This window comes from Enhydra lutris, unplaced genomic scaffold (assembly GCF_002288905.1).
Source record: "Enhydra lutris kenyoni isolate GAN:26980312 unplaced genomic scaffold, ASM228890v2 scaffoldscaffold4, whole genome shotgun sequence".
Taxonomy (NCBI): domain Eukaryota; kingdom Metazoa; phylum Chordata; class Mammalia; order Carnivora; family Mustelidae; genus Enhydra; species Enhydra lutris.
In genome coordinates, this window is record NW_019154088.1 from 17,423,673 (window position 1) to 17,451,108 (window position 27,436).

Consider the following 27,436-nt stretch of genomic DNA (forward strand, 5'->3'; position numbering starts at 1 on the left):
ACATTGTTATACATCTTACTTGATAATCATCTTATTTCGCTGAAACTTTATGTCTGTTGATTAGTAAGTCCCCATTTCCCCTTCTCCTGGCCCCCGGTAACTACTACTCCAGCCTTTGATTTTGTGAATTTAATTACTTTAGCTACTTCCTATAAGTGGAATCATGTAGTACTTACCCTTCTTTTGTTGGCTTTTTGGCTTATTAAATTTAACATAATATCCTCAAGGTCCATTCATATTGCTGTATATTACAGAACTTCCTTCATTTTTAAAGCTAGATAATATTCTTTTATATGTATATACTACATTTTTAAAATCCATTCATCCACTGGTGGACATTTAGTTTGCTTCTGTATCTTAACTATTGTGAATAGGGCTGCAATGAAGGTAGGAGTGCTAGCGTCTCTTTGACATCCTGATTTCAGTTTTTTTGGATGTATACCAGGAGTGGAATTGCTGTATCATACAGTAGTTCTATTTTTAATTTTTTGAGGAACCTCTGTACTGTTTTCCATGGTGGCTGCACATTTTGCATTCCCATCAACAGTGTGCAAGAGTTCTAGTTTCTCCACATCCTCACCAACACTTGTCTTTTGTTAAACTATTACTTCCTGAGGGTAAAGAGCTCATCTTACTCATTAGTGTTCCCTCAGTATTAACAGAGAAAACTGTATCCTCATCAGTGTGTGAAAAAACATAAGACATGAGAGCTTTTCTCAGACCTGTGTTTACATGGCTCTCAGGAGCAGAACTAAGACCAATCAGTAGAAGTTACTAGAACACAGAGTTTAGTTCAATATGGAACTATCAGTGCACCTAAAGGGGGGGTGGTATTTGTTAGTAACTGTGGCTCCTTATGGGATGATGACTCACTTGGTTTGCCCACTCTTCCCTCTCTAGCCAAGAATTCCTGTAATAGAGAGCTTTATGTTAAAGGAGAACATGCACATACCTATAAGGACCAGGCAGGCATGCAAACTAGTGAGGCAATCTGAGTATCAGAAAATTGGGAATGGAGGGAACTGTGTAGAAATAAGGTGTATGTATTCTGTCTAAAAGGGATAGCTGCTCCTCAGCTCCAGCCAATGACCTTTGTGCAAGAATATAGGTTCAGTGCTGCCAGGCTTCAGTTTTTCAAGGGAAAGCAGAAATCCAGATTCTTATATAAAAATTCCCAGTTTGGAAAACAATACGTGGGTCGAGAAGGCATCACTGGGGCTGGATATGGACCATGGGTTGTTAGTTTGCAACCTTTGTGTAGCATGTGTAGCAAAGGAAGTTAAAACTGCAGGTGTGAGGATAACCTCCTTGAGAGATTGCCCCAGGTTCTGGTCAGTCTGCTCTCTTCAGGTCTGTAAACACACTCTGCCTGTTCCCAGCTCAGGCCTTTGTTCATCTTTTCTTTGCAACAAGGAAGCTCTGTGGTTCGGGCTCTTCTGTGATCCTTCCCATTACTGTTGTGCCTCCACCAAACCCTGTCTTCTTAGTGCACCTTCAGCGGCTCTGGCACTTGCATGTCTGCTGCAGTTCATCACTTGCGGTGGTCTCAGAGCTTGTTTTCTCTGTTTAACTGAGTTGTTGAGTTCCTCACACCCAGGGCTCTTATTTCACATGTCTTTCCTATCATTTGGAGCATGGTATGCGGCACATAGCAGGTGCTCAATAAGAACTGTTGGTTGACTGATGCTCGATGGCCATCTTGCTCAGGCCTTTTGTCATCACTCTTAGTAGAAGATGAGGTAATAAAAAGTCTTGTAAGTAAAAAAAAATTGAGTTAGATTAAATCAGTGGGACTCTTAGAAATTGAATAGGCATGTCCCCCATCTCCTGTTGACCAGCTGCTCTTAGAGCTTTTATGAGGAAATGGTGCTTGGTGTGTTACCTCTGCCACAGACTCTTTCTCATCCGTTTTCACCAAAGATACAGCAAAAGAACCAATCATCTGTTCCCCTTTTTAGATCCGTTGATTAGAGATGGGTTCTGATCATAAGCTATGTGGCCATCCTTTTAAGGTAAAAGGAAGCAGTAGACAGCTTTTTGTTACAAAGATTGTCTAACAGAAAAAAATTATCTTAACTAATTCTGATGATCTATTTCTCTTCCTTCCCTTTTATTTGAAACACTTCTTGTTTGTTTTAGAAATCTCCTTTTTTCTACATCTGTGAAGCAAAACACAATATAAACAATTCTGTCATCTGTGATAATGGGTATTAGGTACACTTTGGACACGGGAGTTTACTAATTGTCTTTTAACCTTCTTTTAGTCAGCTTTTCCCACTTTTTTGGTGAAGGTGCTAGTAAGCATAAACTGCCAAAATAGTAGGTCTTGTCTATTGCATTTGTCCCATAATTGTTTACTTCGCCAAGTTTTGCTACGAAGACGAGGAACTGACCATTTCTTCATTGAACATTTATTGAGCCCCTGTGGTATGCCAGACCCTATTTCAGCTGCTGAAGATGCAAAAGTGAAATTCTGTAGACAAGGAAGGCCCTTGCTTTCCCAGGGCTGATTCTAGTGGTGAGAAACAACCACAAACTGATGAACAAATATATATAAGCAAGACATTTGGGATGGTAGTAAGTATTGGGAGAATAAAATAGAATGGAGAGAATACATATGCGAGGGAGTTACTCTGGAGTTGAGGGAAGGTCTCCTTGAAGCTGTGACAGCTGAGGCTTGAATGACAAGTGGGGTCCAGCCATGTCAAGATCAAGGCGAGGAGTGTTCCAGGCTAACAAAACAGCTCATGCTGGGGCCTCCAGCAAGAGCTCATGTGGTGAGTGTACTGACCTAGGAAGTCAGATGGGAGGGGAAGTTTAGAGCTAACAGAATTATTATACAAGTGAATTTATTCAGCAGCTTGTGCAGTTTAAATGTTTATGGTCATGTTCATTTAGATAGATCTTAGAATCTGTGTCATGATTTCAGGATTAGACTCAGTCATTATCTAAGATTCATGCTGGAGGGGCGCCTGGGTGGCTCAGTGGGTTAAAGCCTCTGCCTTCGGCTCAGGTCATGATCTCAGGGTCCTGGGATCGAGCCCCGCATCGGGCTCTCTGCTCAGCAGGGAGCCTGCTTCCCTTCCTCTCTCTCTGCCTGCCTCTCTGCCTACTTGTGATCTCTGTCTGTCAAATAGATGGAATCTTTAAAAAAAAAAAAAGAAAAAGAAAAAAAAAGAAAAATAAGATTCATGCTGGAGAAAGTCAATCTTTCAAAGTCTATGTGGTATGTCCTGCTTTGAAGCCTCAAATTTCCTATGATAGGATAGGACATTAATAGTGTCTGGTGTTATATTCTTAAATTAAATTTGCCTTGGAAGTAATCACGCATGTGGTGAACATAGTAAGAAACAACTTCCTTCATCTTTTAATATAATAATTGCTCTCAAGGATTGTAAGAGCTTATAGACAGTTGGAACATCCGGTTTTAAAGTTAACTGGACAGGGAAGAAAGCTATTGTGGATAAAGTCTCAGATTTTCTTGGATTTTTTGGTATCTGAGTAACAAGAGACCCGATGAATTGCCAGCACATAACAAGCCAGAATCCTGGATCCAAAGAGCATTTGTGATGTCCAGCCAACACAGAACTGCTTTTCCTCCCAAAGGGTGGTCTCCAAATCTTTTGTAGCCCGTGGCAAGATTTTTATATCACAATTGAAACCAGATGCCCTTTCTGCCCTCTCCCTTGTTGTTGGAGTTACTACCTTTGGGGAGGTGGGTGTAAGCCATGGCGGTCTGTCATGTACCTTCAGAATGCCCTGCCAGAGTCCTCAGCAGATGTGCCTACTCAGAAATCTTGTGTGAAACACTGTGCAATGGAGAATAGATTCGAGAAGATGCCACATTTGTGAGGTTCTGGTCATCTGCTCGGTGCATTCTGAATGTTTCTTGTCACAAAGCAAAACACCAGTCCTAAGGTTTAGTATAAGAGACCTTTCTGGGGGTGCCTGGGTGGCTCAGTTGGTAAAGCCTCTGCCTTCGGCTCAGGTCATGATCCCAGGGGCCTGGGATTGAGCCCCACTTTGGGCTCCCTGCTCAGGAGGAGCTGCTTCCTCTCCCTCTGCCCCTCCCCTGCTTGTGCTCTTTCTCTCTCTCAAATAAATAAATGAAATCTTAAAAAAAAAAAAAACAACACCTTTCTGGTTGGTTTCTATTTTAGAATATTTAATCCCAGTGGAAAATATTTCATCCTAAAGGACTATGTAATCCTAAAGAAAAACTAAAGCATACTGTCCATATATATATATATATCCTATACTACTGGACTATATTGAGTTTTATTCCAGGCTACAGCCTTGAAATGTGCCTGTATTTTACACACATGACACTGGGAATCCAGACTATCAAAAGTCACTGTGAATTCTTGATTAAAAGGAACTTATTAGATATAACAATGAAACATAATGTGTCCCCTTTGTTCAGATCCTGGTGTAAATCAACTGAAATTTAAATAACTGGGAAAATTTAATATGGATGGAATATGAGATGATGGACTGCAAGAGCGGTGTAGAGTCAAGGGAGAGTTTTCAGCTGGGGCCATCATGGCTTCTCTGAGCATAAAAAATTAAAACTGAAACAGGTAAAATTTTGAGAGAGAGAAGGACAGGAAATGATTTCTATGTGGCTACCGAGTATCCTGAGAAGCAAAGAGTGTTTGGGTAAGAGTAGGGGAGTTTGGCTGGAGGGAAGACGTCCTGCTGGGACGGAGCATGCTGAAGGCGGGAATCTGAATTATGGGAAACACTGGTGAGGCAGAAGGTTTGGGGCGGTAGCATGAGTAAGGCTGTCTGTCAGGAGCTCCGTCTGGCAGTGTCATCCTCTAGGGAGGTTGCAGGGAGGAGAGATTAAGGCAGGGATATCAATTTAGAAACTACTGCAAAATAGTTCAAGTGGGAAAAGGAATAAAAGTGTAAATTTGGGTGATGACAATGGCAATATAAGGGAGGGATGACTACAAGACATGTTGCAAAAGAACTGACTAGATTTGATGACTGAATTTAGGTCCTCTTTGGAAGAGGACAGGAAAATTCATAAGAATTTGCATCATTTCATTGATGCAAGTAGTTAACTATAAGTTTAATTTACCGAATATGACTGAATTGAGAATGTTTGAAAGAAAACTTTGATTTTTTTTTTTATTAATTTATAGAAAGGTAGCCCCACCCTTGTACTTACTGAACTTTACACAGATCCTAAGAATGGCTTAGGTTCCTCTAGCCATGGCTGGCTTTTTATCCATCTCCAAGAGTTGGACAGTGCTGTGGAAGGGGAAAAAAGGTGACCTGAAACTTTTAATAAAATTTATTGGTTTGTAAGAGAACTGTGACAGCACTTCTGAAAAAGTAGTAGGAGACTAGGAGAGGAAGCTGCAGGCTGACACTGGAGGATCAAGTCATGTAGAAAAGGCCACCTTGAAAGGATGTTCATTGTCTTCCAGTGGAGTGGCAGAACCAGCTGCAAGGAGGGAGCTGGGGAATAAATCCTTTGACCTACTCTCTTCCCTCCCATTTCTCAATGATCTCCCTTTCCCTAGTCTACACAGCAAGGGAACCAAGGGGTGTAATCATACTTGTCAGCCTCCTGAGGCAGAGCAGAGAGTAGAACTGAGTGCGCGGACAGGAGGTAATAGTCACGGCATCCTCTTTACAACATCTAACAACATGGGGGAAGGGAAAAGGCTTGGAAGGAGATCTTCATAGAATCATGAAATGTTAGACCTGGAAGTAATTCTCAGCCTCGTTTTAGAGATGGGAAAATAGAACCATGTAGAGGTAGCAACTGGGTACAACTAATTGTCACAGAGCTGAGAAGAAATGACAGACCTTGTGATTCACAGCCCTGGCTCTTTCCAGTAGACTGGGTAAGCTTCCATATAATCACAAATTCCCCAGGCCCACAGCACCCCCTCAGCCACTTTGGCAAGATTGAACTACGGTAAGAAGGTCCCAGTTGTTATTCAAGGGAGCGTATAATCATTATTAAGCCATCTCAGTAGGATGTGTTTCTGTAACTGAAGTTAGAGTCATTGTGGATAATCTAGAAAGTATAGAAATGTGTTAAGGGGAAAATAAAATCACCCATAATTACCACAGAGATGATAACTGTTAATATTTTGGTGCTTTCTTTGAATTTTTAGAAATTAAGGGCGCCTGGGTGGCTCAGTGGGTTAAGTCTCTGCTTTTGGCTCAGGTCATGATCTCAGAGTCCTGGGATCGAGGCCCGCATCGGGCTCTCTGTTCGGCAGGGAGCCTGCTTCCCCCTCTCTCTCTGCCTGCCTCTCTGCCTACTTGTGACCTCTCTCTCTCGCTCAAATAAATAAATAAAATCTTAAAAAAAAAGAAATTAAAATTTACACAAATACACGTATATGTGAATGCAAAATTAATATCAGTTGTACCTACAGTTGTCTATCTTGCTTTTTTACTTGATAGTGAATAATTTCCCATGAGTAAATTGTCTTAGAATCTGAGTATCTAATAGCAGTAACATTTTTTAATGGATGTAGCTTAGTTTTTAAAATGTTCCCTGTTATTAGACATTTAAGTTGTTTCCTGTTTTTTTGCTATGATAGATAATGCTGCTGTACATGTATGTGTGTGTGTATACATATGTAAGTAATTGCTTATCTCTAGGATACATTTTTATAAATAGAATTGCCAGCGTAAGCATTTTCAGTGCTCCTTTCTGGTGGGTCACAGTGGAAAGAATGTGGCCTGGGGATCAGACATCCTTATTGATATTCTGCTTCTCTAGTTTCTGGATGTGTGACCTCAGGCATGTCATTTCAGCCTGCTATCTGTTTAACAGGGATCAGGCTGCCACTCCCCCAGTGTGTGAGGAGAATGACATGAGACAGTCCTGCCTCTAAAGGGCCTGATGCGTAGGGAGCGCCCAGTACACCTCACCTCCCCCTCCCGAGGGGATGAATTAGTTTGCATGCACATGTGTGTACACGTCCGTGTGCAGAATGATGGGAATAAAGCGTACTTCTGAGACTGTATTCCATATCAAGAAAAAAGTAAAACTGACTTGGAAAGAGACAGATGTAGATATGAAGATTTCTTTTGGTGAAAGAGAGACCTATTTAAAGTCTAACGTATCGAGAATGAAGATAGAAATGGAAGTCCTCAGTGACTACTTTTCCTTGCACTGGGTTGTCCGGTAAATGTCTCCCCTTGTTCCCTGTCCCTTTTCTTCCTAAGTGCCCATCTTCAAACTCTACCAGCGGGCCAAGCACGTGTACAGCGAGGCTGCGCGGGTGCTCCAGTTTAAGAAGATATGTGAAGAAGCACCTGACGACACGGTCCAGCTGCTGGGAGAGTTAATGAACCAGAGCCACGCGAGTTGCCGGGACATGTACGAGTGCAGCTGCCCCGAGCTGGACCAGCTGGTGGACATCTGTCGGTGAGGCTGAGAGAGCAGCATGGTGGCGGCGGGGGTCCCTGCCAAAGAAACTGTTAATGGATGAAAACTGCAGTATTTTCATAACCTTCTAAGTGAAAGGAGATCCTTCCCCACTTCCTCTCTGAGGTGTTGTATACAGGGCTGAACTTGTTCTCTCCTAAATATTTGAGGGAGAAAGATTCCAGAGACCTGACTCCACAGCTTTATGAGGCTGCAGGTTTGGAATCGGTTCTTCCCATGTTTCCATCTTGGGATGACTTGGTATTTCAGGAAGCTTTCCTTAGACAGGGGTCCTGTTGTTGCTTTCTCATCATATTTTCATCACTACAATGGTGGCCCTGCCAGCATCTTCTGTTTGGTGTCCTGAGTTTAGTAGCTTTATTCAAAAGAGGGCCTGAAACCTGCGTGGAGTGTATTCAGGGGCAAGGGAGGTTGCTGAAGGAATTACTCAGCAGGCCAGCATATCCTGCCTTCCAGATTTAGGTTAGGCAATTTGGAGAAATAAGGATTTGATGAAAGCCTCTTTTATAAATGTTTGGTTGAGACAGAAATGTAAAGAGGAAAACTCTTTCACAAAGCCTGAGAACAGCTTCCTTATAATTGTTAGAGAATGGGGATAATGGATAGAGTAGAATGGTCACTTTACCCAGAAGGGATTTCGTTGACCTTGGGAGAACTGAAAGGGAAATTGGGAGAACTCTCAAATGACTAGATGTTATTTCCACTGTGAGAAGATGATACAGAACTGCCTGCAATTAGTCATGAGAATATAATTAACCACTTGGCGCCTATGGCTTGCCTCACTCATTGCCACACTCCTAGCCTGAAAAGTTTAAATCAGCTAGCTCCAGTGATCACAATTGGCATGTATAACCCAACTTGTAGAGAGATTTGAACATAGCATTGATGAGAATCCTTCTGCTGACGTCAGAGTTTGCTCCTTAATTGCCAAAAAGCCTTCCAGAGCTTGTTCCCTTAGAAGTGCTCTTTTCTGAAAGTATCAAGGGCCCAGTGAATGGAAGCGACAAATATTGTTCAGTTCTGGAAATAAGAGGAAGTGGAATGATTTGTGCAGGAATCAGGAAGAAGTGTCTTTGCCTGGGAGGTAGTGGAATAGTTTGAATTCCACCTGAAAGGCAGTGAAAGGGCATTTGTCAGTCTCCTGGAATTCCCTAAAGAACTTTCTCTTCTGGGGATGGCCAATCAGCTCTTGCTCTTTTGGAGCCTACATTCTCATGGGGAAAGAGGGAGGTGACAATGAAAAATAAATTGAGTGGTAGTAATAAGTGCTATGAAAAAAAGCACAGAAGGGATAGAAAGCACCAAGGTTGGGGTGGCTAATCTTTCTAGGACTTGGTTGAAGAAGGCTTCTCTGAGGAGGTGATGTTTGAGCAGAGACCTGAAGGAAGTGAAGAAAGTAGATGGCCAGTGCATAGGCCCTGGGGTGGGGACGTGGCTGCCACCTGTGAGGAACAGCTAGCAAAGCAGTGAGGTTGGAGGGCAGTCAAGGAGAGAGTAGCAGGTGATGAAGTATGAGAGGTAGCGTGAGGCATACCACATGGGGCCTCATGGGCCATCAGCCATCGGAAGGACTCTGGCTTTGGGTGGAGAAAGGTAGCAGTGGAAGCACTAATGGATCTGATGCCAGATAAGCCTGGCAGGAAGATTCAAAACAACACTGTGTGCATGAAAGACAAGAATCAAGCTGACCCCTGGGTTTTTGGCCTGAGACACAGGGCTCCATCCCAGGACCCAGGGATCATGACTTGAGCCCAAGGCAGCCGCTTAACTGATGGAGCCACCCAGGCACTCCAGGTCTATATATTTTTAAAGATTGGGTTCCAGTGAAAGATTTAGTGTCTGTGTCTTGGAAGGGTTTAGAAGTGCACCTTTCATTTATTATTTCACTTGTTTTTGAAAGCTCCTTTTTTAATAGCTTAATTAATACTTGAATTTAACACTTAAAGCACTTTATTTCTTAAAATATTTCTATCTAGCCCATTTTCATCTGCTGTATTGGTTTTCTGAGGGAAATTCAGTTGTGTCTAGTTTAAGGAGCGCACTCCCCTTTTTGTGGTTGTTTTTGTTTGAAAAGTCAATTGCTAAGCGTCAAAATTAGTTTCTGCTTACTCCATAACCATATAGGGACCAAGTTTCCCATACTGAAAGATTACCTTTTGGCATGTTGTAAATATTGGCCAGAATAGTTGTCTGGTCCTTAAATGTCTTATATAATTATTTTTTCCATTGCTGTCACTGTGACCAGCAGGTATTCTTTAAATGTTCCCATTGGTTCCCAGTTACTTAAAGGTCCTACGTGGCAGAGGAACCTGAGGATAGCCCCCGGGAGCTCTCACTGATGCCATTCCTCCCTTGAGCCAGCAAATGCTTTCCAATAGGGTATTTGTGTCCTATGTGACACTGAAGGCCTATTTTCAAGAGCTTTAAAACTTTTTTGTGTGTGGCTGGAAGGGGGGGAGGGGGAGGAATGCAGAAGAATGAAAAAGATAGTGGTGATGTGGGGTGGTTAAAACTGGGAGAGAAAGATGGCTAATGGAGAGTAGTGGATGGTAAAAGTACGGGAAGATTCAGTGAAAAATGAGATACACTTAAGCCCTGGTTGCTCCTGAAGCTTTATGACTGTTCGCTGGGCCAGGCAGAGGCAGTGCTGGGAAGGGCCCTGGCAAGGTACATAACTCAACTTCTGGGAGGGTATTATTTTGTTTAAGAATCATGATCAGCTCCAAACATCCCTGTCCCTTTAAAAATGTTAACAACCAAGATGCCCTTCAACGGACGAATGGATAAGGAAGATGTGGTCCATATACACTATGGAGTATTATGCCTCCATCAGAAGGGATGAATACCCAACTTTTTAGCAACATGGATGGGACTGGAAGAGATTATGCTGAGTGAAATAAGTCAAGCAGAGAGAGTCAATTATCATATGGTTTCACTTATTTGTGGAGCATAACATAGCATGGAGGACATGGGGAGTTAGGAGAAGGCAGTTGGGGGAAATTGGAAGGGGAGGTGAACAATGAGAGATTATGGACTCTGAAAAACAATCTGAAGGGTTTGAAGAGGTGGGGGGGTGGGAGGTTGGGGGAACCAGGTGGTGGGTATTAGAGAGGGCATGGATTGCATGGAGCACTGGGTGTGGTACAAAAACAATGAATACTGTTATGCTGAAAATAAATTTAAAAAATGATTAAAAAAGTTAACAATCAAAATAATGACAGTAACAATGATGATAATAATAAAAAATAATAAATAAAATAAAAATGTTAACACCAATGGGGAAGGTGTGACCAAGACTGGGCAGTCTGAGAAGGTTGGTTGCCTTTCGGGAGACAGAAGAAGGCAGAAGGCAGCTGAAATGGGTGCGAGGAGGAGCAAGACCAAAGACCATCTTTATTTCCTAGTCCACTTGTGGCACTTCAAAATTCCTTTATTTTCCTGAAGTCCTTCTTGAAAACTATGAGCATGAAAAGACAACTAACTGATGGAGTTAATGCCTACATACCTAGGGCACTACATACAAGCTAAAATCTTTTAAGTTTAATTTTTAAAAATTTTTATTAAATTCCAATTAGTTAACATACAGTGTAATACTAGTTTCAGGTGTACAATATAGTGATTCAACACTTGCATACATCACTCTTTGCTCATCACAGCAAGTGCACTCCTTCATCCCCACTCCATTTCATCCATACCCTACCCCACTTACCCTCTGGTAACCATCAGTTTGTTCTCTATAGGTAAGAGTCTGTTTCTTGGTTTGCCTCCTCTATCTGTCTCTCTCTCAGTCTCTCTCTTTTTCCCTTAGCTCATTTGTTTAGTTTCTTAAATTCCAGAAATCATATGGTTTTTGTCTTTCTCTGACTTATTTCACTTAGCATTACACTATTTCCATCCATGTCATTGAAAATGGCAAGATTTCATTCTTTTCTATGGCTGAATGATATTCCTTAGTGTATATGTGTGTGTGTATGTGTGTGTGTCCATACATATATATCACATCTTCTTTTTCCATTCATCAACCGATGGACACTTGGGCTATTTCCATAACTTGGCTGTTGTCAATAATGCTGCTATATATATTGGGATGCATGCATCCCTTTGAATTAGTGTTTTTGTATCCTTTGGGTGAATACCTAGTAGAGTGATTACTGGATTGTAGCTCTATTTTCAACTTGGTGAGGAGCCCCCATAATGTTTCCAAGAGTGGCTGCACCAGCTTGCATCCCCACCAACAGTGCCGGAGTGTTCTCCTTTCTCCACATCCTCACCAATACCTGTCATACAAGCTGCAATCTTAATGTGATCTAAGCTAGACTATATTCAGAAGGCATCTCTAGGTAGCTAGCCTATAAGACAGTGTATAAGAAGCAGCACCGTATGACCCAAGTGGAGAGAAGAGGGGGAAAAAGAAAGGATATTTTTTCAGTTGAGGCTTTTACTGTTTGAGAGAAAATCAGTTTAGCATCTAAAGAAAGGACCAGGGAGGGAGAAGGAAACTACATTTATGCAGTTAGACTGTTTATTATTTTTATTAAATTAATGTTAGAAAGCCTCAGTTATGTGAAAGTATAACAATGAAAGAAAAGATGAAGCTTTTCCAATTATAAAATAACTCTACTAAATGAACAACATATAAATTTTAAGACACAGCTAAATTGTAAAGTAGGATTCATTGAGAAACACACAGCAATTTTGAAACCAAGTCAGTTATATGTGAGACAGCTCATTTGTTATTGGTTTTCCTGGTTATACTTAAGAAAAAAATAGTTTATGCCTTTTGTTTCTCTTTGACACTTGCTGAAATTGGAGACCTCATCAATACTGCATCATTGTCCAAGCTATTAAGGAAGATGAATGACAAATGTTAATAGGATAACAAAGATTACAGAAGCTAATTTGCTATCTTCTTCAGAAGTCTTTTCAAACTTTATTCCACAGCTCTGCTGCTCAGCCTCTTGCACCCATTCTCTTGACCATGTCGGGGAAGAATGAAGTGTAAACCCATATTTGTATGTTCCTTTCCCCATGATGTCAAGGCTCATCTTCACACTCTGCCAGATAAAGGGAGAGGCCCACTTCAGCTGCACTTAGGGGCTCACTTCTCTTTGGGCCCGTCTTCCACTTACTATCCCCCGCCCCACCGCCATCCATATATATGCCATTTGTAGGAAACAACTCAACTGGTCTTTCAGAGCCTTTAGTGGCTTACATTCCTCATATAGACTTACAGTTATATTTTCCTATACTTTCTCATTTGAACAGTATTTGAAGTTTGTGGTTTCTTGAATCTAAAGCAATCTGAAAGTGTTTTTAATTTGGCTGCAAAAATCATAGAAATTGTTCTGGAAGGTCTGTTTTCCTAAGATTGTAGCCAGAAGATTCTAGGCTTTGAAGCAGAAGCTAGAAGTCTTTCCACATATAGAATACATTTCTAACAGCTTATATTTATATATAACATGCATATGTAAACTGTCTCACATGTAACTGAAAATTGTTTTATGTGCCTCGGAAAGTTCTATTTTATTTTATTTTTTTAAGATTTTATTTATTTATTTGACGGACAGGGATCACAAGTAGGCAGAGAGGCAGACAGAGAGAGGGAAACAGACACCCTGCCGAGCAGAGAGCCCGATGTGGGACTTGATCCCAGGACCCTGATCATAACCTGAGTGAAGGCAGCAGCTTAACCCACTGAGCCACCCAGGTGCCCCAGAAAGTTCTATTTTAAAATTTAGCTATTTCTTATAAAAATATATTTTGTTCAGGGCCTCCTGGGTGGCTCAGTCGTTAAGCGTCTGCCTTCAGTTCAGGTCATGATCCCAGAGTCCTGGGATTGAGTCCCACATCGGGCTCCCTGCTTAGCGGGGTATCTGCTTCTCCCTCTCCTTCTGTCTGCTGCTCCTCCCTGCTTGTGCTCTCTCTCTCTGTCAAATAAACAAATAAAATCTTTAAAAATATATATATTTTGTTCATTCAAAAGAAATATTTTATAGTTGTTTGGACATCATCTCTTTATTATACCTTGTTTCACATAATTGAAGTTTTCTAACATAAATTTAATAAGAAAATAAACAGCCTGGATTTATATTTTGAGATTTTAAAACAAATATAATAATCCAGCAAGCATTTACTAAAAGCTACCAAATGTCTGGAATTGTGCTGGGCTGGGGCTAGAGAGATATAAACTGTCTCTAAATTCAAAATATTCTGAAATAATTAACTTAATATCCATTGGCATGATATATAAATATTTTAAAATAAATAAAGTCGGATTGAACCACAAGGCACAATTCCTTGCTGCTTTCCTTCTTTATAGTTTATAGCAAAGTTGGGTCTTGTTGGGTCTCCCTCCACCCCCCTGCATTTTTCTACGCCTTGTATCTTAGTAAGTGCTTTATGGTCAAATCAGTTCATGTAAGTAGGAAATTTTCGTCAGGCTATATTGGGTGCCTAGAAAATTAGTTATATGAATGTACTTTTCAGTGATAAAAGGATCAAAAGGAACATTCTTTATAATCTGCATCTCTCATCTGCCCTAGCCTTTGTTTTGTAGGCCATGCTCATAATAAGGCAGAGGCTGCTTTTATTGTATTGACTAAGCCTTCCACATTATTTCCAATCTGGTCACCACAAAGACGTGGTATTTGGGGGATCTAGGGTTTTGGTTTTCATAAGTTTTGTATTGCTTCACTGATGTACAAGACCTCAAGGATCTGTATTTTTAATATCTTACTGTTCTCACAGGAAAAACATGGCTCACCTACTTTTCTTTCTTAATAGAAAGCTTAAATTGGTCTCCTAACTTTTGGATTTCTCCCTGAAATTCTATGGCATATGCCAAAGGGCACAAAAAGGTCCAGTTTGGAACACTGCAGATAGGAGCCTTCTGCCTTTTTGAGTGTATATAGCCAGGCAGGCTGCTGACCAGCTACTGGGGCAGCCCCCTGATTTGTGACCACAAGTGCCATTGACTCAGGGGCAGAAGGCTATTGATCATAGCATTTATCGTCCTCTGTTCGGGAATTAGGAGCCCTGATGATTTCAGACCCTGTGATGCAGCCTAGTCCATTTCCATCTGCAGCAGGCAGGGTGGTGACAGAGTAACTCTGGAAACTCAGAAGTGACTACATTTACCTAGAAAGACTTCTAGCTTCTGCTTTTGGAGACTGGCAGGGGTCTGAGGAAAATAAGCCCGTTGGCACAATTCCTGTGGGTTTTGTAGCCGGTTAGAAACAACACTCAGTTTGCTTTAGGTTCAGTTTTGAAACCACAACTTTCAGAAACTGTTCAAATGAGAAAGTGTAAGAAAATATGCCTGGAAATCCATTGACGACCATAAAAGACCTGGTTGGCTTGGGTCCAGCACAATGGCAGAGCTTGGATCTTAGAGAATCACATAGGAGGTCACCCTGTTGTCCAGACCATGCCCCAGGTGGCTTTGATGCCCCGATTTTAGGGTCTTCCAGAGATGCCTCAGTGGCACCTCCTTTTTTTTTTTTGCCCCCCAGCATCTTCCATGGGAAGGATAGTCTGATGTGACTGCAAATCACAACTTATTTTTTTTGTTTTTTCTTTCAAATCACTAAGTTGCAAAATGACCCTTCGCTAGCCCCAGAACTCAGAATTATCCTAGAATCTCCTAGAATCCCATAGTCAGAGAAGCTTCTCATCCTGGATGACAGGAGTCTGGGCTTAGCTCAGCTACTGGGCTATCAGTTGAATGTCTGGGGGACAGCAGGAGATGAGTAATCTTTATTATTTGGAAGCATCTTGTTTTTCTTCCTTAAACATCTATTTTCATTTGAAAAATATATTTTAATGAATAAAACAGATGATGAAAAGGAATCAATTAAAAAAAATCATTGAGGGGAAATGAAGTACTGGTGCGCCATGAATCTGACGTCCTAGAGGAGGGTTAATATTCTATTGATATTTTCCAGGAAGTAAAGTAGCTTATTTAGATGGAAAAAAGGGGATAAAATTGTGCTAAACTAATTTTGGAGTTTTTAATTTGCTATGAATTTGGAGTAAATTTTATTAGGAAGAATTGGAAGTACATGTTAACTTTTATTATCAAGAGAAATCACATCTTTTAAAGATGAGGGACCCTTGTGCTTTGTATAGGGCCTCTCACTTTGGTACAAATCTTAGGTTTGAAACTGTGCCTGGTTAATGGTGACTAAAATGACCTCTTTTTATGTGGTGGTATAAATAGGGGTTTCCATCCCGATCACACAGTTTGGCTGATGGTAAATTCTGAGTCCAGTGGTTAGACCAGCTCCCAAAGTTGCAGGAAAGATGCGTAGGGACCTGTAGAGGCCACCATCCTTTTTGTGGAAAGGTCTGCTTATAACTTCCCATTAGAGATTAAACAGACAAACTGACCTAGAGTTTAATAACATGTTCTTTGTGGATAAATTTATTCAGCACAAATTTAGGCTATCTGTTCTTTTATGTGGAATTCTCTTATGATGGATTCTTTAATGTGGAATAGCCAAAGCTTAAGAACACACCGTAAACAGCCACTGGAGGAAGCCTTCACTTGTGTAAGAGTTGTACTTTAAATTTTCATTCGACCTCATTTGGAGCCACCTTCTGATACATAGTGTTCATCATGTTGATTATGTCTGTTGCCTATTCACTTTTTACTCCCTCTTCTTGATCACCTGTAAGTTTGCTATATCCAACTGCTTCATGGGTGACTTTATGGGATCAAGACTATTTAGTGGGTTATTGCCAGCTTTCACCCAACCGTACTGCTAACTTCTCCTGCTTAGAGCCAGAATCATGGCCTAGTTTTAGATACAGTTAAGTTTCAAATCACCTTCTGAAACAGCATAAATTTCTTCATGTCCTAAAATGTTTGACCACACTGAACTACCCTCCCCTACCCCACAAAGAAACCCACACATACTCTTCTTCGAACTGGGGTCGGCTGTGTGTTCTCTATAGGCACAAAGCAAACCACTCTCATTTTCACTCACAGGTTCTAATATGTGTTTTGTTTTGTTTTTTTCTCATTGTTTTAGGAAGTTTGGGGCTCAAGGGTCACGACTTACTGGAGCAGGATGGGGAGGCTGCACAGTATCACTTGTACCTGCTGACAAGCTGACCAGCTTCCTAGCAAACGTGCACCAAGCTTATTACCAGAGGAACAACCGAAACTTAACATTTGAGAAGCAGAGTTTGTTTGCTACCAAACCTGGAGGCGGGGCTTTGGTTTTCCTTGAGGCCTAAACAATGTAAAAAATCTCAGAGAAACTATTTAGGGCATTTAGGAACTGGCAGAACTTCTTATGCCACAGTAAATTAATCCTCTTTCTGTTTTGTATTATGATGAATGGTTGCTATTATCAAGATGTATTTCCAAAGAAACGGTTGAAAGCTCTCTATGCTTCATAATGATTATTTTTCCATTTGAAAATATGTTTCTACCAATAAGAGCCAAAATTATGCTTGGACAGATATCTTAAGGATGATTTACTGAGATTTATTGATTTCAAGATTTTTAAAGATGAATGATAAAAGACATTGAATACTGACCTCATGGACTGGAGTTGAATTAAACATACTGCTACAATTAAATGGATACAATTGCATTGTATGCCGTATTCTTAAACAGAGTTCATTTCTGGTTTCTCTTGACATTCTTCTTCTTCATAGTTGTAGTCGTCTGTTGATGATGATGATGAGAGTGATGCCAGAAACTCCCTCTTGTTTTGAGCTTCAGAACGCTATAAAATAATATGTCATTAAAGATTCATAAATTTTCCTGGATACTTGAATGTGAGTTTACACCAATTATCAAGATGAGAAGAATCACTTATTTCTTTTTTTAAAGCAAGGATGGATTTAGGCTTATTTACTTTTAAAAACAATGTGATATCACATCAATAATCACTTTCAGTTCTTTTGACCCTTTAGCTTTCTCTGTCACTTAATAGAGAAACTTAGATAAAAGACACTTCCGTCTTCATCTCTATTTTCCCATTGAAATAGAGAATTATCTGGATGGTAATTAAGATAATTCAATTTGTTCATTGAACTTACTTTCTTCCCACTCTATGCTAACTTTTCTCAAATGCTGCTCAGATCCAAAAGGCGTGTTTACTGTTCTGGGAAACCCCACCCATGCCCTGTAGCTCTCTGTTGTATGTCTAGCAGCTCTCATATGTATATGGGGACCAGTGGAGGATGGATATGCAGGCCTGTGGTTAAGAGTAGGTTCTGGGATTGGGTAGAGGTGTTGGTGAGTCCTGTAGATGTTTATCAAAAGTGATCAGAAATACTTGGCCATGTGGTGATGGTTAAGTAAATGGCTTTCTCACAAGATGGACTTCTTGAGTTATAGGATGATTTAGACCAAAAAACATTTTGCTGATATTATCAGATATGTGAGGTAGCAGCAGTCTTATGGTATGAATTACCCAGAAATTACCAGAGTTTTGTATTATTCTATGATTGTTTTGCTTGTTAATGTACAACTTAAAGACTAAACATCATCATTTTGAATCTCAGTTTCAGAAAGACTAAGGCAAAGCTGGTTCTACTATTTCTTGAAGGACAGCAGTCATATATGAAGTATTTACTTTTATATTTCTTTATAATTTTATATTTATTTACAATTTATTTATATATATTTATATATATTTTTATTCTTTAAAGGAAGGTAAACACTTGAGTTTACCAGTTTAAATCCAATTTGTTGAATTTTGAGTTTTATAACACCTAATAACCCAAAATCTTAATTGATTTTAAATATTCTTAGTTGTTGCTTTTTAAGATTTTAAAATTTATTTGTTTGAGAGAGAGCGAGAGAGACAGCAAGCACAAGCTGGGGTAGGGAAAGGCAGAGGGAGAGGGAGAAGCAGGATCCCTGCTGAGCGAGAAGCCCCACTTCCACTTTGGCTCAATCCCAGGATCATGACCTAAGTCAAAGGCTGACTCTTAATTGACTGAGCCACCCAGGCACCCCAGATTATATTTCTTTGTTTTTAAATACCTTTCCATTTTCCACAGAAGATCTGTGGTTGGTATATAATTATTTAAAGATACCTGGATTACTGTAAAAAAAAAAACCCAAACCCCAAAACCAAAAAACGTGGTACTTTCCCTGCTTTGCTATTCTATTTAAATTTTTCACCATGAGATTCCTTCTTGCAACAGGTGAGCAAAAATTTCCGTTGTGCCCTCTGCTTTGCAGGACATGGTTGTTCTAAGCCAGTGGTCTACTCTGTATTTGTCTTGATGTCTGGCTTGAAGAAAAGAACTATTTTTCAATCAAACCATCAATGTTATTCTAGAAATTATTAGAGATATCAAACTTTTCTAAAGGATGGGGCCAGGGCAACCGCATAAAAGCTTCATGAAGAAGATGGAATTTGAGCAGGGCCCTAAAGGATGAGTAGAATTGGAAAGCTGGGAGTAGGCACTGCAGATGGACGAGTATATGAGTATGAGCAAACATGGGGTGTTCAGAAGGCTCAGTGGGGTGAAGGGTTTGCCCTGGGACACAGTGGAGGAGAAGATAGGCTATACTGGCTGGAGGTAACTTTTGAAGATCTCAACAGTCCAGCATTTAGAGGAGGGGTTGCAAACCAGCAGCCCATAGGTTACCTCTGGTCTGCAGATACAGTTAGTTTGGTCCCCAGAGTATTGAAAAATTTGGGGTTCTAATCAGGAATTCTACAGAAGACTCTGGATTCCTGATGGTGGAAGATCTGATTCTCTCTGGGCCTCCACTCCTGGGGGGTGACTGTGAACTAGAGCTGCAGTACAGCTGCTTTGTTTGGGTGAGGTGTTTAGAGCCTTCAGTGTGCTACAGTTTCCACAACTTGTACTTTTCCTGATACTCAGGCCATGAACCATGTACCAGCTGAGGTCCCTTGCCCTTCACCAGCACACTGGCACAGTGGTTTTCCTACACTTCATTAAACTTGTATCCATGTCTCTAGTAGTAGTAGTTAAGGGAGACCAAGAAGAATGGGAGAAAGAATTTTTTGTGTGGAAGTGAAGAATAGTCCTATTTGTTTAATATTAAATAACCAGGTGTTTTACTCCCTTCTCTCACCTTTTGGCTCAGACAGGAATCTGATTTGATTATTTGACCTCTGTTTTTGACATTAATCCAGTAGCCAACAAGGATTGTTCTAGATGACATGCTAAAAATAAAAAGCTCTCTCCTGTTTCTAACATCAGATTGCCCAACCTCCAGATTATCACACCTTTTTCTCTACATGTTCTTGCCTGCTGGAAGGGAAGAAGAACCTTCAGATTTAACAGAACTGCCCAGAAGTTGAGGAGGAACATAAAAGGAGGGGACAGAGAAAACTGGAAAGATGGAGCAGACTCCCTTCTTCTCTTCCTCTCTCTCACTTGAGTCCTGTTTAGAACCTTCTAATTTCTGCAGGGACTACTCATCTAACATGGTCATTAGAATCCAATATATTTTTGTTGAATTCTTAACAGAAAATAAAATATGACTCTGCACACTGATAATTTTCTGTTAGTTTGAAATTTTGAACACATTTGGAGGTTTTTAGTTGCATAAATGGCCTGTGGTTGGAAGCAAGGGATGAGGATAAGTGGGTGTGAGGTTGTCATTAATATGAAAAACAGAGATTATCTTAAATGTGCATGTGGATGATTAAATGACAACAGTGTATTCTACCTTGCTTCTGTAACTTGGGTGTGAAACTGTATGTTGCTTATTAAATATTGTCCAGGCCATATAAGAGAAGCTGCATAGAGGATACTCAGTTATCTTCAAAATGGAAACATACCAGTTTATGGAGAAAGTTCTCAAAGTCATTCTTAACTTCATAAGGTTTTTTCGCAGCCTTTGCCTGGAGTCTAATCAAAAAATAACAACAACAACAAAAAAATCAGTAGCCAAACCAATTGTTTTTATACTGACAGACACCAACTGAGAGCTAACATTTACACAAAATTGGGCATTTGCCAGCATTTTACATATATTCATTCAATTACCCTTACAACAATGTTATCAAGTAGATACTACTATTACCAGTATTATGAGGAAAAAGGCTCAGGTAGTTAATTAACCTGCCCAGTCATGCAGCCAGCAAGTAATACAGGATTTGAACCCAAGCAGCGTGACTCAAGCCTTCAATTCAACCACCTGAGCGAAGCATTCTCTTCAGTGAGGTGGTCTGCACAGTATTTGTGAACTGATTTCGCCTGCCTGGCTCTGGCGCAGAGTTTAAGGAGTGTCCATGGGGACCGAAGAGTACAAGGGACCAGTAGGGGGAAGATCTCGGGGGAAAGAGACGGACCAGTCTGGAAGCTCATGGGACGCAGGAATCCAGGAATCTATCCTGATTTTTGTCACCAAGCACTCATTCAAGAAATATTTAAGGAGGAGTTGATAGCTGGATTCAGGAGGCAGCAGGAACATTTCCAGAGATCTGTGGATGAGTGGAGAGGCTGGGGTAGGCAAAGACTAGGATGGGTAAGAACTGGGGAAGAGGGAGGAACATTAGCAAGAGAAACAAAAATGAAAAGAGGGGTATATGGCTATTAATTCACCAGCAATTTTCAAGTGGGACATTTTAAAAATATTTTCCTGCATGGGATTTGTAGGAAGTAAACATTTCTGAAAATTCCAAATATACTTTGCTAAATAAAGCATGAAGTTTAGATTAGCCCCCTGCAAGGCCACCTCTCGGTCTCTTCAGCATTTAGTGTCGGGCACCCTAGGGGCACAACAGGGCTAGCTCTTGTGGGCCTCCTGCGTGCGTGCGTGCTCTGCCACCGGCACGTGCCCCTCACTCACTCTCTGCTTTACCTCTGTCCATTTTCTCTCTCCACTGCCTTTTTTCCTCATTTAGGGTCACCCTCTGGGTCTCTCTCCTCCTGCCTTTCTCCTCTAGCTCCCATGGTTTGGCCTATTTAAACACACTCCAAAATATCCCTGCGGCCCTTCCTCAGTAACGCCCTCTTCAAATCTCCTTGAGATGCGAGTCATGTTCAGACTCAGGCTCATCGCACTCTTAAAATCGAGCCATTTTCCAATTCACACTTTTAATTTACAGTGCCCCCTTTCTTTTTTTAAATGACATATGTCTCCTACCATAAAATCCGCCCTTTTAAAGAGTGCAGGTCAGTGGTGTTTTTAGACTTGTGGTCTTGCCACCACCACTGCCACCTAATCCCCGTCTTTCATCTTTCCTCTCCTCTCCATGAGTATCTCTTTTTGACGATTATAGATAGAAACGTGTATGCTGTGCTTATAGATTTAACAGGCACATGAGATTTAGATATATGAGTATTTTCCCCTTATTTTCTCCAACAATGTCCCACTGCATAAAACATATTTCAGTGCTTCTTGCAAACTGCTCTGACTGTCCTACATTCTTCTATTATATCCTCAGTGATGAGAAATCCTACCCCATATAGATTTAATCTTGGGGAACTTGTAAAAGTCACATGGAATCAGATTTTTTTTTTTTTTTTTTTTTTTTTTTTTTAGCGTGAGAATGAAGGGGTGGAGGGGTGGGGTAAGAGAAAATCCCAAGCAGGCTCCATGCCCAGGATGGGGCCTAATGTGGGGCTTGATCTCAAGACCCTGAGATCATGACCTGAGCCCAAACTGAGAGTCAGACACTTAACCAATTGAGCTACCCAGGGACCCCTGGAATCAGATCTTATAATGTAGGTATTGTGAAGGGGAAATATGGGTGATAAGATATCTGGTAAAAAGTGAGATAAGATTCCAAAGTAATGGGTTGGATTTTCTCATGTGACTGGGAAACTAGTTTTTTAATTTTATTTTATTTACTTTTAAGATTTTGTTTTTAAGTAATCTCTGCACCTAATACTGGGCTCAAACTCACAGCCCCAAGATCCAGAGTTGCATGTTCCACTGACTGAGCCAGTCAGGAGCTCAGAAATTAGTTTTTTTTGTTTTGTTTGTTTTTGTTTTTGTTTTTTTTAAACTGAAGTCTAGCATACGTATAAGGTTATATTAATTTCAGGTGTACAACATAGTGATTTCATACCTCTATAGGAAACTAGCTTTTAAAGTTCCAAAATAGTGATTAGAAGATGAATGGCACACAGCTGTGGTCTTGCAAGGCACTCGTCTGAAGGGCTGCACTCATCTGACACATTTTTGTGTACGTGGGTATGCTAGAAGTAGGCTAGTCTCAATACTTTATAGTTTTCCTTTTTATTCTCTAATTTGTAAAATAAACAAATTAAATGTGCCTGAAAAATATTTGTGTGTGTAGGGACAGAAGGGGAACAAAGAAGTAGCCCAAGGGAGACCAGCTAAATAGGTTGTTTTTCTAGCTTACATCTTCCCTAGGGCAGGGCATGCTTAAGGGTTTAGTTTTAGAAGGTCTTGGGCTTAAGTCCTATAGCTGGAGGAGTAAAAGGAGATGATCATGTTTAGCAATTAATTAAATTAGCAGAGCAGTTGGTTCTGTGGACAAAGAAGTTCAAAATGTTATTTCAGATGGACAGTTGAGTAGAAAATCTCTTTGCAGATATCTGAGTTGATGTACATTTACGTAATAAACCCATTGTAGTTCTATGTAATACATTTGCTCAGTTAAGATGTTTCATAGGGTTTCTTATAGATTTTTAAATTTCTTATAGATTTTTATTTTATTTTTTTAGATTTTATTTATTTACTTGTCAGAGAGAGAGAGAGAGAGCACAAGCAGGGGGAGCGGGAGAGGGAGAAGCAAGGTCCCCACTGAGCAGGGAGCCTGATGCAGGCCTTGATCCCAGGACCCCAAGATCATGACCTGAGCCAAAGGTAGACACTTAACCGACTGAGCCACCCGGGTGCCCCTAGATTTATTTATGTATTTATTTGAGAGAACAAGAGAGAGAATGAGTGGGAAGGAGAGGAGAGAATCTGAAGTAGCCTCTGCACTGAGCTCAGAGCCCCACGAGGGATTCCATTCCATGACCGTAAGATCATGACCTGAGCCAAAACCAAAAGTCGGATGCTTAACTGACTGAACCACCCAGGCACCCCTCAATTAAATGTTTTTAATCACTACAAAGTTGAATAAGGAACAAACCTATCAAGCTCCTTGTCAATTCTTTCCTGCCGCTGTCTTAGGAGTTTTATTTCTTCATTAATTCTGTGCTTTTCCCTATAAAATCAAAATTTTGGGTTAAATTTGAAAATAAAGCAGGATTCCTAATTGGGAAAGAATAAATTACCAATTTGCTGACTTCCCCAGGTCAGTAAAAGTCCTTTACACACCAAGTCTTCAGCATCCCCTCCCTATGCATTACTTAGTGTGAGGAATCCCCCAGAACATCCCCTCCTATAAATACATTCTGAAGACATCACCCATGACCCCTGAGTATGGTTTGGACTCCACCTTGCTGCTTCCACAGGGGCCCTCTCACAAAGTGTCCATACCTGTTCTTCCCACTGGGCACAGGAACTCTAAGGGCTTTGTGTGAGCGGGCATGTGTGGAGGGTTGGGAGGCTCTAGCTGGAGGGAGGTGGAAGGGGAATGGGGCCCCTTGGAAAGCAGAGGCCCAAACTTTTGCCCTGCCTGCTGGATAAGACCTGCCTGGCTTCTCTTCCGTCTACCTCTCTTTGCCTTATTTGATGGCTTTCTTCAATGCTGCGCCAACTGCCACCCCAACTCCAGGGACCTTATGCTGCAACACACCTTTCTCTTCTTCCAGGGCTCATCTTTGTAAACAGTTCCCCAGTCTCTGGTCCCTGGAGCTCTCGTCTGGTCTCTCCATGCTGGGGTGCATCCCTCCAACCTACAGCACAGCAAAGTGTCCTTCCTTCCTTTAATCCCTGACACCTGCCATGGCTCCATGGCTCCAACATACATCCTAGACACTTACCGGAAAAGAATCTCCAAGTCTGTTAGACCCTCAGAAGTGACTCTCCTCAATGGTTAAATAAGGAGCTTAGTGTAGATGATTTCTATGATGATGACTTCCAGCTCAAAAAGAGTTTGAGATTTTCTATTTAACAATAGTATGGCATCCACTTACATTCGAAATTCCTTTTGGTTCCTTGCAAATTGTCTTTTTGCCTCTTTTATAATATCACGGTAAGTTGGAGCAGGTGGTGTGATAGGCTTATGGTCAAGGAAAGATTTTTAATTAGGATCATTTGGGAGAGGAGGACAGTACCCGGCACAGGGGGACTGGGAAGGCTGTCTGGCCTGGGCTTCCCAGTCACGAAGGGTCTCAATTGTGGACATAAATATGATGTCTGCTGTTACACTGAGAGGACTGACAGAAGACAGTACCCATTGGACCACGTTAAACTTGTGTCCCATTATCTGGACTACACCACCCACAGTGCACTAGGACTTAACAGTTTCATAAATTCTGTAATTACCTTTTTTTGTAGTGTGTGTGTGCTTTGTGTATATGTGTATATGTACATTAAAAGCATTAATTTGTTAAATGTAAATATTTAAAATGTACCAAAATGTTTGCAACCCTATGTAGGCACTTCTTAATTTCTACATATACTGAGATTCTCAAGGTCTCTTCTGAAAGGCTCTGGAAGTGACTGGCAGTATAGGTTGGTTGCCTAGGCTGGTGGCCTCTGCTAACTGCAGGGAAGAAAGATGGTGAGTAGAAGGTGCCAGTGTGCTGTGGATGAGCCTGGGGCTCTTGTCCCATCTGTTTCTGGTACAGCCTGTGGTGGTGCTCCTAACCCTGGTCTTAAACCCACATTCGTGTCTAACAAAGTAGACACTTCCCTTCTGAGATGGCAATTGACAAATGACTCCAGAAGACAGCCCTCAGCTTGTGTTAAAAGAACTAATAAATCATTGAACAGTACATCCAAACCTAATGAGGTAATATACAGTGGCTAAATGAAAATAATAATAATTATAATGATGATGATGATGATGATAAAAGACTAGCCTCACCGGTAAACTAGGAGCTCTTAAACTTCTGCAATCACCAAGATCTGGGGGATGAGACTATCCTTATATGGCCCCCCACTCCCCGTCCTGAAGCACACTTCAATATTATCACTATCTTTCTATGAATGCAAATTTAGGGTCTATTTCAAGGCTGTCCTTGATGCTCACTTTAATCTTACTTATCTGGCCTAAGAAAGTTAGGAGAAGCCCAGTGGATGTGGTCCCTGGAGCAGGACCACATAGGTACTTAACTTTATGACCTTAACTTCCTGAGTACTGTATCTCAATTGAGGTAATCAGAAGGAAAACCATGAATGGCTCCAGAACAAGGATGCTTCCAAGAGCTTGAATAAAATTTATGTCTTTCCTATGGCGCTCTAAACTATTGAGGAATTATTTTCAATCACATATAACTTGAAAATCAAGATCTTAGAACCAAGGAAAAGAACGCCTGAGATTCTGTGCATGCCAGACCACTTTCTCAGCAATGCCAGAAGAGACAGATTCTCAGGGCTGGTCCCAGAGCCTGTTTAAGCGGGCTTTTAATAAGCATCATGGACTGCGGAGGGAAGCAGTGCTGACAACAGGACATACTCGATCCTACCAACCGTGGAGTCTGGGAGGGTCTGGGTGGTGACCATATTACTCTAAAATGGATCAAAATTCTCTGAAATACATTTTAGAGAAGTCTATTTCTTGATACATTCTAAATTTCTTTTCCCCTTTAATCAAATCTGGCTTTTAGAATAAGGTTTTCCTTAAAGATGAGCCTGACTTTTCTGTTTAATGTCATAATGGCATAAGGTTCCTGGACTTTGATTTAATGAAAAGTTGATTTGTACTGTAGGTGACAATCAAATCAGTGCTTGGATAGCATCTGGCACTGCTGGGAGACAGACCAACAGTGACATTGCATGTATACAGGACAAATAATCATTATCAACTTGAAGGACTCATTCAAGATACAGCCTGCTTCAGGGCCACATGAAGCAAATTGGGAAGTCAACAAAGTGTGTTTCTTCAGTGTCCTTTACTCATCTTCTCCTTTGCCACTTTTCTTCCAGGACCCTCTCAGCCCTTCCTCTCTCCTAGGCTGATACTCACAGGCCATTTCCCAAAGATTATAGACAGAGTGCCATCCTGAAGATTGAGCTCTGGTTCTGGTACTGTGTTCAGCACTCGTATCTAGTACCGTGGTAGCCAAGGCAGTTAACCAGGCTGGCCCTCTTTTTCCTGGTATGTAAGGTGTGGGGGTTTAGTGAGATGGTCCTGTGGCTCCTGTCCTATTCTGATTTTCTATGAAATAGAATATGAGCCTATTTAAGTTCAGAAGTTTAGACCTATTAGTAAAGTAATGGCAAAACGTTTAGAGAGTATGGGATAGAATTTGAGATTTTGCAAAGGAATGAAGTTTGTTTACTAATAGGATATGGGAGCTGGATGAAATATAGGGAGGAGGAGAGATCCAATGTGGCTAGTATAATGGTGGAGTCATTTTACAGAGATGGGGAAGTCTGCCAATTTGAAGGATGTCCTACAGGGGATGAGAAGGTATTTTAATAATGGGCATGTTCAATTAGAAACTCTCAGGAAATGCAGATAGAGATCAATGGGAGCAGATATGAAAATGGGACTCTCTTCAGAGGTGATGATTGAAACAATGAGAGTGAAAGATTGTCTGTTTTGTGTGTGTTGAGTTTGAGGGAAAGAGACTCTGAGGGAGAATGCAGACAGAAAAGAAAGGAAAAGAGAGAACCCTGAGAAACAGGAGATTTTAGGGATTAGTAGGAGCAGGAGGGCAGGAGCTGGTATAACACAGTGTCACATTCCAAAGAAGGAGCTATTTAAGAAGAAGTGTCAAGTAAGTCATAAAGGTCAATTCAAAAACTAATGAAGGGCCACCTAATTGGGCGATACCATTACTCATTCAACAATTATTTTCTGAGCATCTGTTGTGTGCCAGGCACTCATCTGGACCCTAGAGACTGAGCAGGTTTCCATATCATAGGGCTCATATTCTAGAGCATACACTTTCCAGAAGCCATTCACCACAGAAAAGTCAAGGCATACTCAAGTAAATCCCCTGCTTAAAGGAGGGCATAATAAGCAA

The 27,436-nt window shown here is 41.0% G+C and overlaps 2 protein-coding genes across 4 annotated transcripts in view; one reads left to right on the forward strand and one right to left on the reverse strand.

Annotated features, from left to right (window-relative positions):
• Positions 1-17,033, forward strand: part of LOC111159955 (galactokinase 2) — a 111,655-nt gene extending 94,622 nt beyond the window's left edge. For 2 of the 3 annotated variants that reach the window (XM_022522677.1, XM_022522690.1), the window contains exons 9-10: positions 7,204-7,405; positions 16,459-17,014. In XM_022522677.1, the coding sequence (XP_022378385.1) occupies positions 7,204-7,405; positions 16,459-16,666 (410 nt within the window). In that variant the 3' untranslated portion in view covers positions 16,667-17,014. Of the gene's footprint in view, positions 1-7,203; positions 7,406-16,458 lie in introns of all 3 variants that reach the window. The other variant, XM_022522681.1, reaches the window with a different exon arrangement.
• A 10-nt stretch (positions 17,034-17,043) lies between these two features.
• Positions 17,044-27,436, reverse strand: part of LOC111159976 (family with sequence similarity 227 member B) — a 187,137-nt gene continuing 176,744 nt past the window's right edge. The window contains exons 13-16 of the mRNA XM_022522703.1: positions 24,434-24,511; positions 23,485-23,559; positions 20,212-20,281; positions 17,044-17,163 (exon numbers count right to left, since the gene is read on the reverse strand). Of these exons, the coding sequence (XP_022378411.1) occupies positions 17,044-17,163; positions 20,212-20,281; positions 23,485-23,559; positions 24,434-24,511 (343 nt within the window). The remainder of the gene's footprint in view (positions 17,164-20,211; positions 20,282-23,484; positions 23,560-24,433; positions 24,512-27,436) is intronic.